Genomic DNA, 17,173 nt, shown 5'->3' with positions numbered 1-17,173 from the left:
AAAAGATGAAAACCAGCTTAAGACTATTTAACCAAAATCTACTAAAAGCTAATGTTTGCTTTTGAACAACTACAAACATTAAGCCAACTTTTATTTCTTGGCAAGAAGGGTATGAGAAGAAATAAATGGATTTTTAAAAATAATACAAAGAACATTACAGAAAACATATGAGAGAAAAAGGAAATAATCATAAAATCTCGCCATCCCAACTCAACCATGCTGTGGCATTTCTCTCTGTAGACCTTCTCAAATGCCTCTATAAAGAGTAGCTATACAAAGAATATCAGCAATTTTGTAACAATTTCCTTCCTTCCCCTACCACTTTTTCATAACGATTTTTCCATATTGTTACACATCAACTATCCTGAATAAAAAATAATCTTCTATTTACCAAGTGAATCTGCCATGTTTACTTAAGCTATTCCTTAGTGTTGGGCATTTAGATGGCTTGCAGCCTGTAAGAAACTTCATACATACAGTTTTCTTCATACTTGGACATTTCTTTAGTAGACAAAGTCCTAGACACGAGATTACAGAGTCACAGGATACAAACATCTTTGTGGATAATATGTACTGTCAATCACATTTCCAAAAGAACTGAGTCAATTTACAAGGACATTAAGTTATACATATTTTGTCTTCTTACTAAGTGAAAAACAGCAGCTGTTTGGGTTTTGGGTTGTACCTCTAGGATTTCTGAGGAGAATGTACATTTTCCCATCTGTAGTTTCCAGCTGCACAGCCTCCCTCCGAAGTCATATTGACTCAGATGACTTAAGAGGAGCAGGAGCCTCTGCTATATTTTGAAAAGGAGTAAACTTGAAAGGATTTTAAAATACATCCAATTTTCCAAAACTTAATTGGCCAAATCAATGCCTATCTGTTTGCTCTGAACAGTGTGTTAATGTAGTTCTGGTGCTAACCACTCTTGTACTGCGCAAGAGCATTTATCCAGTGGGAGGAAAACAAAAGTACAAAATAAAATGTAACTAACAAAACTGGGTAACGATAGTTTAAATGGTGATGAAGATTATTTCAAAACTGCTTTGGAAATAACCATCAAAATAGCTTTGTGCCTGTTATCAAAGCAGATGTTTTCAATTTTTGATAAAATTAACAATTCCAGCTGTCAATAATTATTCCAAAATAACATTTTTTTTTTAACTCTAATACAGCTGTTTTCAAAGTGTGGCTCCAGACCAGCAGTTATCAGCTTCATCTGGAAATTTGTTAGAAACAAACTGTCAGCCACAACCCAGACTTCCTGAATCAGAAACTCAGGGGGTGGGTCAGGCAATCTGCCCTTTAACAAACTCTCTAGGTAAAAGCCAAAGTAGGAGAGCCACTGCCCTCAGATAACCTGGATTTCTGTGCTTCTCTAGAATTCCAGAAGGAAAAAGCTCCCTAGAGAATAGCATTATGTAAATTCTCACAAAGGGAAGAAGAACAGAAGTTCCGAAGAAGAGTCCTGTGGAGTATAGTATCTGAGTCAGGCATGCCCAGGCCAAAACCTGTGAACCTGGCAGGTCTGGGTAGAGTTCTGTGTGATATGTTAATGTTCTGACCCAGTGTTCTAAGTGATCTGCAACAGGCATAACCAGAAACGGACCCTGTGGGGCCTTTGACCACCGCACATCTCCCTAACAAAAAAGATTAACAAAAGCCAAGATTAGAGGAACAGTGGTATGGAAATGGAGAACAGTATAAACTAACAGTATCATGTTGAAATATACTTGCTATATCAGAGAAAAGACCAGAGTAAGGCCAAAAGTACAGACACCGAAACAAGATTTGGGGGTCATATACATCTTCCTATAGTGAGTAGAGCAAACATCAAAGAATACAGTGCTTCCCCAATCTTAAGGTACACTAAAGTGACCTGGGAGGATCCTGTTATAATGTAGATACTGACTCAGGAGGTCTGGCTGGGGCCAGATATTTGCATTTCTGAGAAGCTCCCGGATGATGCCCTGCTGTTGTTCTGTGAGCCACACTTTTAGGGCAAGGATATACATAAGCAATAATTCAGACCTTTTTATTTCTCACATAAATAAGAAACTTCTGATTTAAATATAACAAACACTCATTTAACTAACATAACCCCAGTAAGAAGAATTTCTCTAATTATAATTTGTCTCATAACAGAATTTATAATTAGAGCATTTTAATTATATAAGACTCATGGAGAAAACGATGTTCTAAAAAGGGAAGAGATTCTTGCTCGGGACTCACTATCTTGGCCATGAAAGGCAAACAGGATGGCAAGCCAATTAGGAAATATGTTTCTTGTGGTAATAACTAGATGGGTTACTTCCTGAAAGTATACCGTGATGAGAAGATGGGTGATAATGGGCAAAATCCAGCTAGGATTAGCAAGGAGCCATAGAAGTCTTCACCCACTGGCGATGTAAGAAGTTAGGACACATAGCCAGTGAGAAAGGACAGGGTCTCCATTCCAGCTTGGATCATCAAACAGTCTGGTCAAATTTGATCCCCATAAGAACTTGCTGTAAGAAAGCACGGATCAACAAAACCAAAGTACAATCTACCCCAAACTAAATAAATCAGAATCATAAAGAAGTAGGATGCAGGCTTCAATATCTAAAGCCTCTAAGGCACAATCAAGATATATAACCTTGCCTGGCTACATACATCAACTGTAGGGGTTCTTCCTAAAGACAACTTAATCTTGTCTAATTGTGAGTAAACGACCCAGACTATGGGACATTCTACAAGATAACTGGCGTGGACTCTTAAAAAAGTCAGTGTCATAAAAGACAAAACAAACACACAAACAAACAAAAAAAAAAAACCACAAAGAATAAAAAACAAAAAAACGCAGGGAACTGTTCTGGATTTAAGGAGACTAAAAGACACACAACAAAGAACTGCAACGTGTGATCTGGACCAAATTAAAGAACAAAACAGTTTTCAAAGGTCATTACTGGGGCCTTGGAGAAATGTGAATATGGACTGTGTACTACTTAATGTCACTGTATCCAGGTAAAATCTCTGAGGTATGCCAACAGTGGAGACACTCCTAGTGCTCAGGAGATACATGCTGAGGGATTCAGGCATGATGTGTAATGATGTCTGCAACGGACCTTCAAATGGTTCAGAAAAAACGTAAGTATATAGAAGTTTGTACACAAACATAAATACACATTGTATGTACTATACATACACACATATGCAGAAACCCACACACAGATGACAGATAAATGTGGCATAATGTTACCAACCGGTGAACACAGGTTAAAGATATTTGGGTGTTCACTGTAATAACCTTTCAACTATTCTTAAGCTTTGAAACTTTTCAAATAAAAAACTCAAAACCAAAAGGCAAGGGCTTTTTCATAATGCTAAACTTATTTTTATTTATTGAAAACAAAACGTTTTCAATAAAAGATGAACAATACAAGTGCCCTAACAACCTGTTTATTTTTGAATATCAGAAAACTACAACTGTTTCATTAAATGCTTTCTGTTTTCTAAAAGGGTACAGTCAGAACTATTTCAGATGTATTTAAAAATAAATGTCAACTTTTATGCAACTGAGATCTGTATATGAATTCGACGTATGAAAATGAGTATATATGAAAACTGCACACTGGACAAATCTTCCATTCCAATAAGAATTTACATACATGCTTCATATGAAAAAACAAAGGAGATGAGGTAAAGGCAGCCTTAAGATTTTATTCAAGAATATGCATAAATTCAATATTAATTCTGTACCTATGGCTGTCTTCAAAAAACTGGTACTCGATTCTTGCATCTCCTTTTGGCTGAGCTGACAGAAGAGCATCCACCTTCATTACCAAGTCACTTGCCCTGAAAGACACAGTTGGTGAAAATTTAGCATCTCTTTAACTGAAGGTTTTTCCAATTATTGCTGAACATAATATAATCAGCCTAAGTACTGAATGCCAACAAGATGGTCTGAAGAACATATGAACTTTACACCAATAAGCAAGAGAAAAACTGGCAATATAGTCCATAAAGACTCCATAAAGAGAGGGAGTGGTCCAAGGGCACACCACACCAAGCCTATGCCCATGATATGATGGCTTCAAGTCACAGGAACACCTCCTGACTTGCATTAGGAAGTGTTTCATAGGCCAGAACAAAGGCATCACTAAAAAAAAGCCAGAGGAAGGAGGAAACCTCTTTATCTGTAGCATCATTATTGGTTGAGATGAAAATCAATACATCACTAAGGCTCTTAAACTCTGCAGCATGAGGATATATGAAAGAGATGAAGAAAAAAACCAGAAGAACTTTTAAATTTTATAGCCTCCAACTTACTCACCAAAGAACACTATCAAAAGAATGAAAATGCAACCTATGGAATGGAAGAAAATATTTGCATATCATCTATCTATAAGAGATCGATATCCAAAGTATTTACATGGAACTCCTATAACTCAATAATAAAAAAAACAATTAAAAATGTGAAGTTGGGGTGCCTGGGTGGCTCAGCTGTTAAGCGTCTGCCTTCGGCTCAGGTCGTGATCCCAGGGTCCTGAGATCAAGCCCCGCATCGGGCTCCCTGTTTGGCGGGGAGCCTGCTTCTCCCTCTCCCTCTGCCTGCTGGTCCCCCTGCTTGTGCTCGCTCTCTGTCAAATAAATAAATAAAATCTTTAAAAAAAAAAAAAGTGAAAAGTAGGGGCACCTGGCTGGCTCAGTCAGTGGAGCATGAGACTCTTAATCTCGGGGTTGTGAGTTCCGGCCCCACTGTGGGTAAAGTGATTACTTTAAAAAAAAAAAAAAAAGTGCAAAGTACTGGAAAGATATTTTCCCAAAGATATACAGATGACTAATAAGCATGTAAAAAGCTGTCAACATCACTAATCATTAGGGAAGTGCAAATCAAACCACAAAGAAATACCACTTCACACCCATTAGAGTGGGTTATTACAAAAAAAAAAAAAAAACACCCAGAAAATAACAAGTACTGGTAAAGATGTGGAGAAATTGGAACCTTTATGCATTAGGAAACACAATGGTATCATCTCTGTGGAAAAACATATGACGGTTCCTCAAAAAATTAAACATAAAAATACACCTTTCAACTACATTCATTTGATATTTAATACAGAAACCACGTGTATATGACCTATGGGCTCTAGTTATACAGCAGGTACATGGACCAGTTAAATAATTTCATTTTCTTCCACTGGGAAATAACTCATTAAAATACATCAACTATAGGTGGCTTAGTTGGTTAAGCATCTGCCTTCGGCTCAGGTTGTGATACCAGGGTCCCGGGATTGAGTCCCACATCGGGCTCCTTGTTCAGCAGGGAGTCTGCTTCTCCCTCTCCCTCTGCCCCTCCCCCTGCTTGTCCGTTCACTTGCTCTATCAAATAAATACATAAAATATTGAAGAATAAAATAATACATTAGCTAATAACAACACCGAAAGAATTAAAATAAAAATTAAAAACCAACAATAACCAAATCATAACCTTTGGAGGCTGCAAGAGAAACAACTCATTATTCTATACTAGTAAATAAAGGAAAAAAAGCATTTAACCTGACTTTCCTTTCTGGAACAAAATAAAACAGAAAAGGGAAAGTATCTCTTTACAAAAGTATCCCAAGATAATAAAAAACAAAAACAAAAACTCACCCCCCTACTTTTGCATATGTTTGAAATTTTCCACATCGAAAAAAACAAAATGGAAAAACCTAATTCAGATCTTTAAATAAATTAACTTGTTTCAACAGAAGCATAAACAACTGAAAAGCATTATTATATGTTCAAACTGGAAATAAAACACCATGAAATAGGTAGCATGAGGGAAGTTCAACTAACACAGTCCCTATGACATGCACTGATTACTTTCTTCCAAGGCAAAACTTACACATCTTCTTCTACCCGAAGCTGTTGAATATGGGATTTGATTTTCTGTCCTGAAGTTTTTAAGATGATATTTTCTAGGAGGTGGAAATCATCTTGATTAAAGAGTTCACTGTCCTCCAGTGGCCCAATGATCTGTGAAGAAGGGCAGAGTGGTCGGTTTTGGAAAGAAGCCCTCTGAAGTCCTCAGGCTATCTTATAAACCTAATCACTTTAAAGACCCAAGACATGTATACATCTCATAACATCAATGAAAAAGGTGAAAATAAAACCCAAATCAACTCATCCAGTTATTTATTTACTTATCAATTCCTCAACTACAGAGGGTAGACTTGTACACTTCACAATATTTTCCTAGTAAGCAACTCTGAAGTAAAACAAAATAGCAACATAGTTTCATTAATTCTAGCTGAATATTAAAAACAGAACCAAACCAGAGATGCGGTGTAGTGAATGACAGACAGCGGAGATTTCATCCTCAGTGCTAAGAGTTTAAAGTTTGGTATATCCCCCCCAGTCTCACGTCCCTGGCTGCAGATATGTATGAAATAGTCTAAGCCTACACCAATGAAGTTGACCAGAGACTACACAACTATGAACACAGGGGATGAATACTTCATGTATCAAAGCCTTATCAACTTATTCTGAGAAACTACACTCTCACTGCCACTGTACATGCGGCAGGACATAATTACACAGCAGGAAGGTTTTACACAAGGATGCTTGTGTCAAAAGCAAACCTCCTTTGAAATAAGGATGCAGAAATTATCATCAGCTCTGCATAAGCCCCAATCCCCTTTGACTCTGAAGAGTTTACTAGCTTTGGAAGAGAACACTGCCAACACTGTTCACTGATCTAATTTGAGGTCAAGTTTGTCTCAGGACAAAATCCTCACCCTTCCATTGCTGATCACTGCCCTCTGTCCCTTCTTCAGCTTCAGAACATCCCTGCAGTACATGGCATGAGACAAAATGAAATCCATTTTGGAAGACTCAAAGACCTCTTTAAAAAGACTGAAATCCATGCCCTAGGAAAGTAATTGTTATTAAGGAAAAGTAATTGTTATTAAGCAAGCCATAAAAATGAATAATCATAATGAATAAATCATAAAATACTTTCAATGGAAAGTCAGTACTAATTTTAAGAATCAACATTATGATGTCTCAATTCTCCACTCCTATTTTCTCCCACCCTCCCACTTATCAAGTAATGCTTATTTCCTGCTCCTATTCTTTTATGTGATTGCTCAACTGGCAAATTATTCTTCATTATATCTTTATTCTGCATTTTAAAATCTTGCTAATTTCTAGAGCCTTTTTTCTAACTGAAACATCAAGTATACTCATCATTTTATAAGAATTTTAAATCTATTAAATAGTCCAAAAGATAGTAACTTATATAATGAATACAGGTGGGCTTATATCAGAACACATCAAGAACACATAAGCCTCTAACTCATAAGAAACTTCAATCAGTTTTTTGCTCTATAAATAAAAAAAATATTGCCTGTCTTTTAAAAACTATACAAAACAAATGACTTTGTGCTTACAACATAAACTTATATGGGTCATATCTTAAAACTTTATTTGAACATAATAAAAGTGGTAAGGGGAATGTGGCAGAATTGTTATTTCTTGGCAAGATTCTTCCAAACGAAGAAAATCCTCTGAAACTCAGTACTAAAATCACAAATCCCAATCATGAACAAGACACATCAGACCATGGGAATGAACTTCTGTGGAAAGTCACAGAACAAGGCAGCCCCATGCAACACACAGAGACTTACCCCGACAGAGAACCCCCCAATGTCGGCTCCTGCAGCCAGGGCCTCTGCAGTCTCCTCCTTGGCCATTTTTGTGATGAAATTCTTAGCAGAGTTGGAGGTCTGTGTTTGAAGAGCTGCCCAGATTGCTCTGGAGATCTGAGTGTTCTCATAACTTATATCTTCACTAGGATTATTGATCATGCTTATTCTAACATTGTTACTGGATTTCTATTTACAAAATGGGAAATAAGAGTTATATGGTAGATGTTTTGAACTTAAAAAGTGGCATTAACATCATCATATTCCATTAAGTAGCAAATACAACCTCTCTTCAAAGTCTTCAGTTCTCTTCTGTATACAGAATAAAATTAAAATGCTATAGCCAGGCTTTCAAACCCCTACATGAACTGGTCCCCAGTCTACCTTTCCAACTTCATTTCTTACCATCCCTGTATATATAGCTCCATTACAGATCATCAGAGTCCTGTATTCCCCAACACCTTTTTTTATTATTTTAACACACTCCATGCTTCGAGTTGGCATGCAAATCCCAAGTACATTCCATCTTTTCTCCCCTCGGTCCCAACCAATCTTCAGGCTTCTATTCAAATACTTCTTTGTTCACATGGGCTTTCCAGATTCCTTGCAAAAAATTAATCTCTGCCTGGGACGCCTGGGTGGCTCAGTGAGTTAAGCGTCTGCTTGGGCTCAGGTCATGATCCTAGGGTCCAGGATTGAGACCCACATCCGGCTCCTTGCTTCAGCAGGGAGCCTGTCTCTCTCTCTGACTGCTGCTCCCCCTGCTTGTACGCTCTGTCTCTCACAAATAAAGTCTTTTTAAAAAATTAATCTCCCCCTGAGTAAAAAGATAAGAATCCATGTTGCATAAGTTATCTGGGACCCATAAAACCTTGTGTCATGAACATAAGCAACAAAAATTCATACTAATGTGTATCTAAAGATTCATACAGAAATAGTCATAGCTGCATTCCTCAGAATAGCCCCTAACTAGAAAAAAACGCCACTGTCCATCAAAAAGATTCAACAAAGCTTTATAACTTTGTGGTACAGCCATACAATAGCACAATGAAAAAGAACTAACTACTGCTACGTGTAATATCGTGGATAAATCTCAAAAATGTTGAGTAAAGAAAGCAAACATAAACAAATATGGGGAGGGGGATGATGGAGACACAAGCGAATCTGACAATTCTGTTTCTTGACCTGGGTGGTAGTCACCTGGGTGTTCCCTTTGTGACACTATGTATCCAATGATTTGTGCACTTCTTTTGATTCTATATTTTACTTCAATTAAAATATTTTTTAAAAAATTTTAATTCTCAGGGCACTATCCAAGTGCCATCGGTTAAGCTTCTGACTCTTGGTTTCCGCGAAGGCCATAATCTCAGGGTTGTGAAATCAAGCCACGAACAGGGCTCCACTCTCAGCATGGAGTCTGCTTGAGATTCTCTCAACCTCTCCCCCTGCCCCTCCCGCTGTGCTCTCCCTCTAAAATAATTTAAGAAAAAAAATTTTCAATTCTCCCTTCTTGCTCTCCCACTCTACCACCACTTGAGCATTTATAAATTTGAGTTAGAATCTTACGTATGTATCTACTGTCCTTCATTCTGATTTAACTTTGAAATGGCCACACCATCGGGTCTACTCCCCTAGACAATAAAGGCACTTAGCATGTTAGTGAAGTTGAAATCACCTTGATATTTTAGTACTTCAGTAATCTTCCTTGGGACCCAGGGTGGCAAGGGGACATGGGAAGGGTGTGAAATCTGGATGAAGAGTCAGTCTGAAACTGCTCAGGAAAAGGCACTGTAACAGCTCATTCTCTGACAATGACACTCTCTAGAGGAGTCCACTTCTTCCCAACCATTCACAACTGCCATTCGCTCAAGTTCTACGACTTATGTGCTACGTGTATTTCAGACCATCCACATGTGCATCTCTCTGTGCGCCTAGATCTGCTTCTATTATATGAACACTAAGGTGTCTGCACAGTATTTCCCCATTTAGACCTCCTTCAGTGAAAAGGACCTGCCTCCCCCCATGCAATATACAGCATGATCTTTGCAGCATCTCTGCAGCAAGAACATGAAGAGTCACGCAATAAAAACTTGTCTATGATAAGGATCTCATTATTTTTTTTTCTCTAGAAGAATGTATACCCTTCAGTGAAGTCAGAACACTGCAGTCTCCTCTCTTTTCTCACTATTGGGATAAACAATGCTCCTTTCCATCAACCATGAAAAAAGCAGGACTCCCACTTCACACCCAGAACAGTAACAGCACACACAATGGAGGTGTAGATACTTGCCTGATGTTTAATAGCATCATACAGTAACTGTCTTCCAGAAGGGCTATCAAAATCCCCAACAATCCAAAAAGTCACAGGCCTAATGAAAGAATCATCTGTAGAAAAACAAAAACAACACACTGAGTCGCAGGGAAAAAAGCACATTCTATATTTCAATGTTGTTATTAAGCCAAATAATTTCTGAAAACCATGCAAAAAATAAGAAAATGACAAGTTTAATAAAGATACAAAGCAAAAGTAGCAAAACTTCTACACTAGAATGAAAGCAGGGTAAACTTCCCTGTGGCTTAATTACAAACTAGGAACATGCATTTATTAATTCTATTATGGTTTAGGCAACTGTTAGCATATACAATGGAAAAAAGCCTTTGAACATGTGGGTAACATATCAGTCTTTAATCACATTAATTTGTAACTTTCTGAAATAGAATTCTTTGCAAACGTTTATACAATTTATACAAATTTTATCTGCATGTGATAAATTATCTACTGTTACCCACAGGTTCCAGAAATGTCACAATAAAGTGTCAATAAATTCTGAATCACAAGATTGCCTGAAACCACATAAGATAATTAAGAAAAGAAACTGAACATTCTGAGGTTTAAAGTTACCATAGATTTCCTTGGAGGACATTCCTAGACAAAGGTAAAGGAAAAAGAGTAGAAGAAAATGTCATTGCTATAACTGATGCCTGCTGTAAGAGTCAAAATTTTAAATAAACCTAATATGATCAATCTTCTCTCTGCTCTGCAGTCCCCTTAGGGGTATAGCACTGTTCCAGGGCCCCTCGGAACCAATTCCTTGAGGAACCAAATGGAGCAATAGCTTTTATTTACACAGATCTGGGAAGGCAGAAATTCTCCCTAGGACAAGACTACAGCGTGGATAAAAATAGCTGCCTTAAATGACAGTCAGTGCTCTGAAAGGATAGTAAGTATGACCAGAGGGGGAAAGCATCTGTCTGCCATTAAAATGACATAATCTCACATAATATTAGCCTAAATAACTGACCCCATATTAAAAATCAGTTTTAAAATGTGCACAAGGATTCCTAGAACCAAGTTTATCTTATAACCCCTAAAAAAATTAACTCAGTGTTGTCCCGGAAGAGGCAAGTCAAACCAATTTTCAATTCATTAACCCATGTTTACATCATAAATGTTTTCACATTTTGAATCATGAAAAAAATTTTTCATTTCACCTTAATATCTAATATAAATTTATAAGAATAACATCTGAATTTTCAGAAACTCCACTTCATAAAGAATTGAATTTTAAAGGTATTTTCTTGATTCAAATCATTATAAGAAATAATAAATGAAATCTCTTTCTAGCAGACACTGAAGATTGAATTATTTCTACAAATACTAAAAAAGAAAAAAAAAGTTGAATCCAAGATAAGCCTAAAATGGATTACCTTTCTTGGTCAGATAGTTCATACTATTGGCAATAGCGGCAGTCTTGCCTTGGGAATCCAAAACAGTAAATCTAGCATAGTCATCCACAAAAAAGTTATCTGGAAGAGAAAATTGAAATAGATTTATAATTAACATGCCTAAATTCAGTCTAACATTAATATTCAACTGATAATCTGATTTGTCCATAATATGAGATTTATAAAAATGCGTGCGTGAAACCTATTGTTTCATGTTTATTGAACAATTAGTGTCTTCAAGCAATGCTCTTACCATTCATTTCCCCTTGAGTTACTTTTGCTAAAATCCCAGTTTCATCAAGTCATTCCTTTGATCTAAACTACCCAGTAATTTCTTCCCACCTATAATATGGTCTTCATCCTGTATCAGAAACCCTCTATCTCTAAGAATCTCCCCAGTCTTATGCCTTATTCACTCCAACACAAATGCCCCTCTTCTATCACCATCCTCCACACATAGATGGATTACCCACCCCTCCCTCTATGTCTGTCCACCCACTCACCCACTTATCCTTTCACTCAACAGACCATACCAAGGATTTACTATCCTTTCAGTCAATATTCCAGTAAAAGGAGAGAAATGGTAAATAAGACAGACACAGCTCATGACATCATGTAGAGGAGGGGAGAAAGCACCAAAAGTCTTAAAGCCTTAAAACATAGTATCCTTCTAAGAAGGTCCCAGGACAGTGAAGGCCAAGAGCAGTGTAGGTAACAATGGAGCTATGACTCCTTGGTGAGAAGGATGCCAACTGCTCCTCCACAGACAGCTCCAAAATGTTCACCAGGCAAACTGCATTTTTGCCACTGTGAACTAGCATTATTTCACAGCTGATCACTTCAACATTCAGTAGAGAAAGATATCCGGAAACACAGAACTATTGTTGTGCTCCTTATTCATGAATACTCCAAAGAGAACTCTTTGTAGTTTAATTGACAATGATGGAAACAACAAAAACTTGGGACAAAACTCCTAATACTGCTTGACTTGCTCTATTAAAACTTCTGGTAAAAAGCTAAAACCTAACTATGAAGAAACAGTTTATGTCACTTTCTGACTACTTCCTTTTTCAAACATAAGCAGAGATGTACATCTTTCTCTGTCTAAAAGAAAGGGAATTCAGTTTCAAGTAGATTAGAGACAGGTGCCATAAAGTAACAACTACACCTAGAGCTCTGTGTGCATCACATCCCACCACAACAGCAAATGCCCTTGGCCTGTATTTCTCTGTTACACTATCTTTTCTCGCCCAGTGAGACTTCTGCAAGTGACCAGAACCAGCTGGTTGCTGGAATGGCCTTCAGAGCCACAAGGAAAGACATAAGGAACAAACTGCATCTGGGCTTCACACAGCGACCCCTGCAAAGGTATTCTTGCAAAACAACATAAACACCCACCGCCTGAGGATTAGGTAAGCCAACTGTGGACTATCCATACAAGAAAATATTAATCAGCCATAAAAAGGCAAAAAAGTACTGGGACATGTTACAACATGGATAAAACTTCAAAAACATTATGCTAAGTGAAAGAAGCTAGTCACAGAAAACTCCTAATTATGCGAAATACCCAGTAGAAAACTTCCTTAGAAACAGAAACTAGATCAGCAGTTGTGGAGAGGTAGGAAAAGGGGAAATGGAGAGTAGCTACCAATGGGTACATGGTCTCTTTTAGGGGGGGTGATATATGTTCTACAATTAAACAATGATGATTAGACAACTTTGAGAATACACCAAAAATTGTGCACTTTAAAATGTATAAGATTTCAAAAGACTGAGTTTTATGGCATGTACACTTTATCTCAGTGAAGGTTTATTTTTTAGATAGGCATTCCTAGCCTCTCAGAGTAAAACCACCTGAGGTGTTGTCCACATCACTGCTACCTGATTCCAGAACAAGGATGAAGAAAAGACAGCTGTTTAACAGCTTTATGACTGTAAGAAAGTCAACAACACAGATGTAGTCTCATCACCTAAGGCTTAAACAGCTAGCGTTTAAAAGACAATGGAGGGGTGCCTGGGTGGCTCAGTCAGTTAAGCATCCTACTCTTGATTTCGCTCAAGTCATGATCTCAGGGTTGTGAGAAGTTCTGCACTGTGTGTGGAGCTTGCTTAAGATTCTCTCTCTCCCACCCACCCATCCTCCCTCTCTAAAAAAAAAAAGACAACGGATATTTTTCAAAGTTGACAAGGATTTATACAGGAAGAATTTCTCTCTTTTTGGAGAAAACTCTTGTGAATTTAGAGGCTCATGGTATGAACTAAAAGTGAAATGAATTAAAACATAAAATTGTGTCACAATCTTGGGTTATCTTCTAAACACTGCAATCCAAAAGATGCAAAGATTCTGAAACACAAATGAAAAAACGCCCAAAGTTGTTCCTGAAATGTTCCTTACTGGTTGCTGTTAAATCCAGGTATTCTCGCTCAGATGTCAAAATCCTAGAATTGATTCGTGGTACAACATTTGGCTGATTCATGATATATTCTACCACATCCTGATCATGGGACAGTTCACCCTAAAAGAAAAAAATTTAACAGGGTGGGAACGGGATAAGAGTTAAACGAATTAGAACAATAATTTATTAGGAACTAAAAAGTCATTAACTTTGCAATCAATAGTTTCTTATGTATTGGTAACACTTAAAAAGAGAAGCTTAAACATTATAGGTCCCTATCATTGCCAAGCACAGCTTGACATTTATGTATGTATATTATCTTTAACTCTTTCAACAACACAAAGCAGCTATTATTGACATACATTTTAAAGATGGAAGCTGAGGTACAGAAAGGTTATGTAACTTACTCAAAGTTACAGAGCTAAGGAGATTCGAGTATGAAATGCAAAGCCAAGTTTATGTGGTCTCTCCACACACTACTGTGCTTCCCCAGAAATAAGGGAGCTCTACAAATTAGGTAAGAGTTACCATAACCAAAAATCCATCCTGAGAGCTGCTCATAGTCTCTCTCTAAAGGAAAAAGCCAAATGCCTTCTCTTAAGCACTTAATGTATTTTACAATAAAAATCACTCCAAGGGGCATCTGGGTGGCACAGTTGGTTGAGCACCTGACTCTTGGTTTTGGCTCAGATCATGATCTCAGGATGGTGAGATCAAGCCCCAGGTCAGGCTCCATGCTCAGCATGGAGTCTGCTTAAGACTCTCTCTCCCTCTGCCCCTCTCCATTCCTGCACACTCTCTCTTTCAAATAAATAAAACTTAAAAAACAAAAATCACCCCAAGCTTTTTTCAATCTCAGGCATCAAAGTACTGCTACATTTCCAGAGTCAAAATTATATTTCAGCGAGGAGAAATCATTTCTCATTTTTTCTTCCCTTTCATACCTCTTTTTTTTAATAATAATTTCTTATTATGTTAGTCACCATACAGTACATCCTTAGTTTTTGATGTAGTGTTCCATGATTCATTGTTTGTGTATAACAGCCAGTGCTCCATGTAATACGTGCCCTCCTTACTACCCATCACTGGCCTATCCCAATCCTCCACTCCCCTCCCCTCTGAAGCCCTCAGTTTGTTTCCCACCATCCACTGTCTCTCATGGTTCATTCCCCCTTCTGTTTCCTCCCCCTTCATTCTTCCCTTCCTTCTCCTACCGATCTCCCTGCTATTTCTTATGTTCCATAAATGAGTGAAACCATATGATAATTGTCTTTCTCTGCTTCACTTATTTCACTTAGCATAATCTCCTCCAGTCCCATCCCTGTTGCTGCAAATGTTGGGTAATCGTTCTGCTGCAAATGTTGGGTAATCATTCTTTCTGATGGCTGAGTAATATTCCATTGTATATATGGACCACATCTTAGATATATAGAAATATTTGTAGTTCACGAAGGTGATCTCAAAGCCAAATGTATATGGCTATGGAAATTTGCAAGTTCTTCACACTCAAAATATTTCATATAAAACCATATTTTAAAGCAATTTTCAAGGGAGATACAGATGTAAATCAAATATACACAGTCAAGTCTAAGAAACTTGAATTAGCCATCTTCTGTGGCTACTTATCCCGCGAGATAGAGAACTCATATGCAAATTCTCAAACTAGAAATTAATAATGAGCATATGAATCAACCATACAATTCAAAAGACTACAAAGTTCCTAGATGACTTAGTATAGATGTACACCCATGTATGTAACTTTGGTCTCTATGATAAATCTGAACTGATTCCACCTAGGAGCCTAACTAGCTCAGGGAGGGTAATTTGGCAACACCTATCAAAATTTTAAATGTACATACCTTTTAATGCAGCCCATCTACACACACACACACACACACACACACTAGTTGTTCTCGAAAGAGAAGATGAGTGACAAGGGAACAGGAGTGAATGGGTGAAAGTTTCTCTACATTTATACCTCTATACACATTTGAATTTCACACCATCTGCATATCAAACCTTTTTACAGTGACTCTAGTTCAAAGTTTTAAATGTACATTACCCTCTGACAAAACAATTCCAACAACTGGTATTTCTCAAAAAAAAATAAGGTACAAAGATATACATGTGAGAGTATTCTTTACAGCACTATTTATAACAGTGAAATTCTACAAGCAATGTCTAACACATTAAGGGATAAAATAAATGATTGTTCATTCTTAAAAAGAAAAAACTATGCAGCAATCTAAAAGCACTGACAAGGAGTTATATGTTCAGAAACACAAAGCAAAGATACATTCAATTAGAAAGATAAGCTAACAAATACATATGTAAGTATATACTTCTGTATACATGGGGGCACAAAGAGCTTATTTCTCTAAGGATTCTGATGAAGGGAAGAACTCTCATTTTTACTTTAGACACTTTAATATTCTCCCAATTTAGTGTTTTTTAAATATGTATAGGAGCACATATGACTTTTGTCATACTATTTCAAATAAAACTTTCTTTAGCTAAACCAAACCAAACTTCTCACTGGCAATATAAGTAGAAACAGAGGAAAACTAGCATTCAAAGGGAGTGTATTTAAAAATGATCATTTTAAACAACAGATATCTGAAAAACAGAGAAACTCTTCTGAATTTTTACATCCAACAGTGTTGAAAAAGAAATGCTTTAAATGGATGCTGGAAAACAAAAATGTTTGAATTATCTTTTATCTTTTCATTAATATCACTTGAACAAGGAAAATAATTATCATTTCTTCTAAACTATTCTTAACTTTGGAAAATAAGCCATACTCATTCAAATAAAAATTATATTTTCACATTTATTCCAGTAGCTGCATGAAGAACAAATTCCCTAACAAAACTACCTTATTCATGTGGGAGCATGCAATAGAATTTAGCCAACACTTTTTCTGTTTTGAGGTTTTGTTTTTGGGGGTTTTTTTGTTTCATTTTTTGGGGTTTTTTTGCTTTTTTTGTATAAACGCTTTAACAATCAGCCTGATAAGTAGCTTTTAAAGATTTTTTTTTTGGTCTTTTCAACAAGTGGTGCTGGGAAAACTGAATATCCGCATGCAAAAGAATGAAGTGGGACCCTTACATATACCACACAGAAAACTTAACTCAAAATAGATCAAAGGCATAAATATAAGAGCTATAACTATAAAATTCTTGAAAGAAAACATTGGGGAAAATCTTCATGGCATTGGATTTCACAATGATTTCTCAGATATGACACCAAAATCACAGTCAACAAAAGAAAAAACAGATAAGTTGGACTTCATCAAAATTCAGAACTTCTGTGCATCAAAGGACACTATCAAAAAAGTGAAAAGAGAACCAACAGAATGGAAGAAAGTATTTGCAAAACATG

The 17,173-nt window shown here is 36.9% G+C and overlaps 1 protein-coding gene across 2 annotated transcripts in view; it reads right to left on the bottom strand.

Annotated features, from left to right (window-relative positions):
- UGGT1 (UDP-glucose glycoprotein glucosyltransferase 1) overlaps window positions 1–17,173 on the bottom strand; it is a 131,469-nt gene that overhangs the window by 32,133 nt on the left and 82,163 nt on the right. Inside the window, exons 19-26 of one of the 2 annotated variants that reach the window (XM_040619470.1) lie at window positions 13,792–13,912; window positions 11,379–11,477; window positions 10,573–10,596; window positions 9,961–10,055; window positions 7,653–7,859; window positions 6,762–6,893; window positions 5,870–6,000; window positions 3,739–3,834 (exon numbers count right to left, since the gene is read on the bottom strand). In XM_040619470.1, the coding sequence (XP_040475404.1) occupies window positions 3,739–3,834; window positions 5,870–6,000; window positions 6,762–6,893; window positions 7,653–7,859; window positions 9,961–10,055; window positions 10,573–10,596; window positions 11,379–11,477; window positions 13,792–13,912 (905 nt within the window). The remainder of the gene's footprint in view (window positions 1–3,738; window positions 3,835–5,869; window positions 6,001–6,761; window positions 6,894–7,652; window positions 7,860–9,960; window positions 10,056–10,572; window positions 10,597–11,378; window positions 11,478–13,791; window positions 13,913–17,173) is intronic. The other variant, XM_040619480.1, reaches the window with a different exon arrangement.

This window comes from Ursus maritimus, unplaced genomic scaffold, assembly GCF_017311325.1.
Source record: "Ursus maritimus isolate PB19 unplaced genomic scaffold, ASM1731132v1 scaffold_1, whole genome shotgun sequence".
In the NCBI taxonomy this organism is placed as follows: Eukaryota; Metazoa; Chordata; class Mammalia; order Carnivora; family Ursidae; genus Ursus; species Ursus maritimus.
Note: the sequence above shows the minus strand (reverse complement) of the source record. Positions and strands in the feature narration are given on the sequence as shown.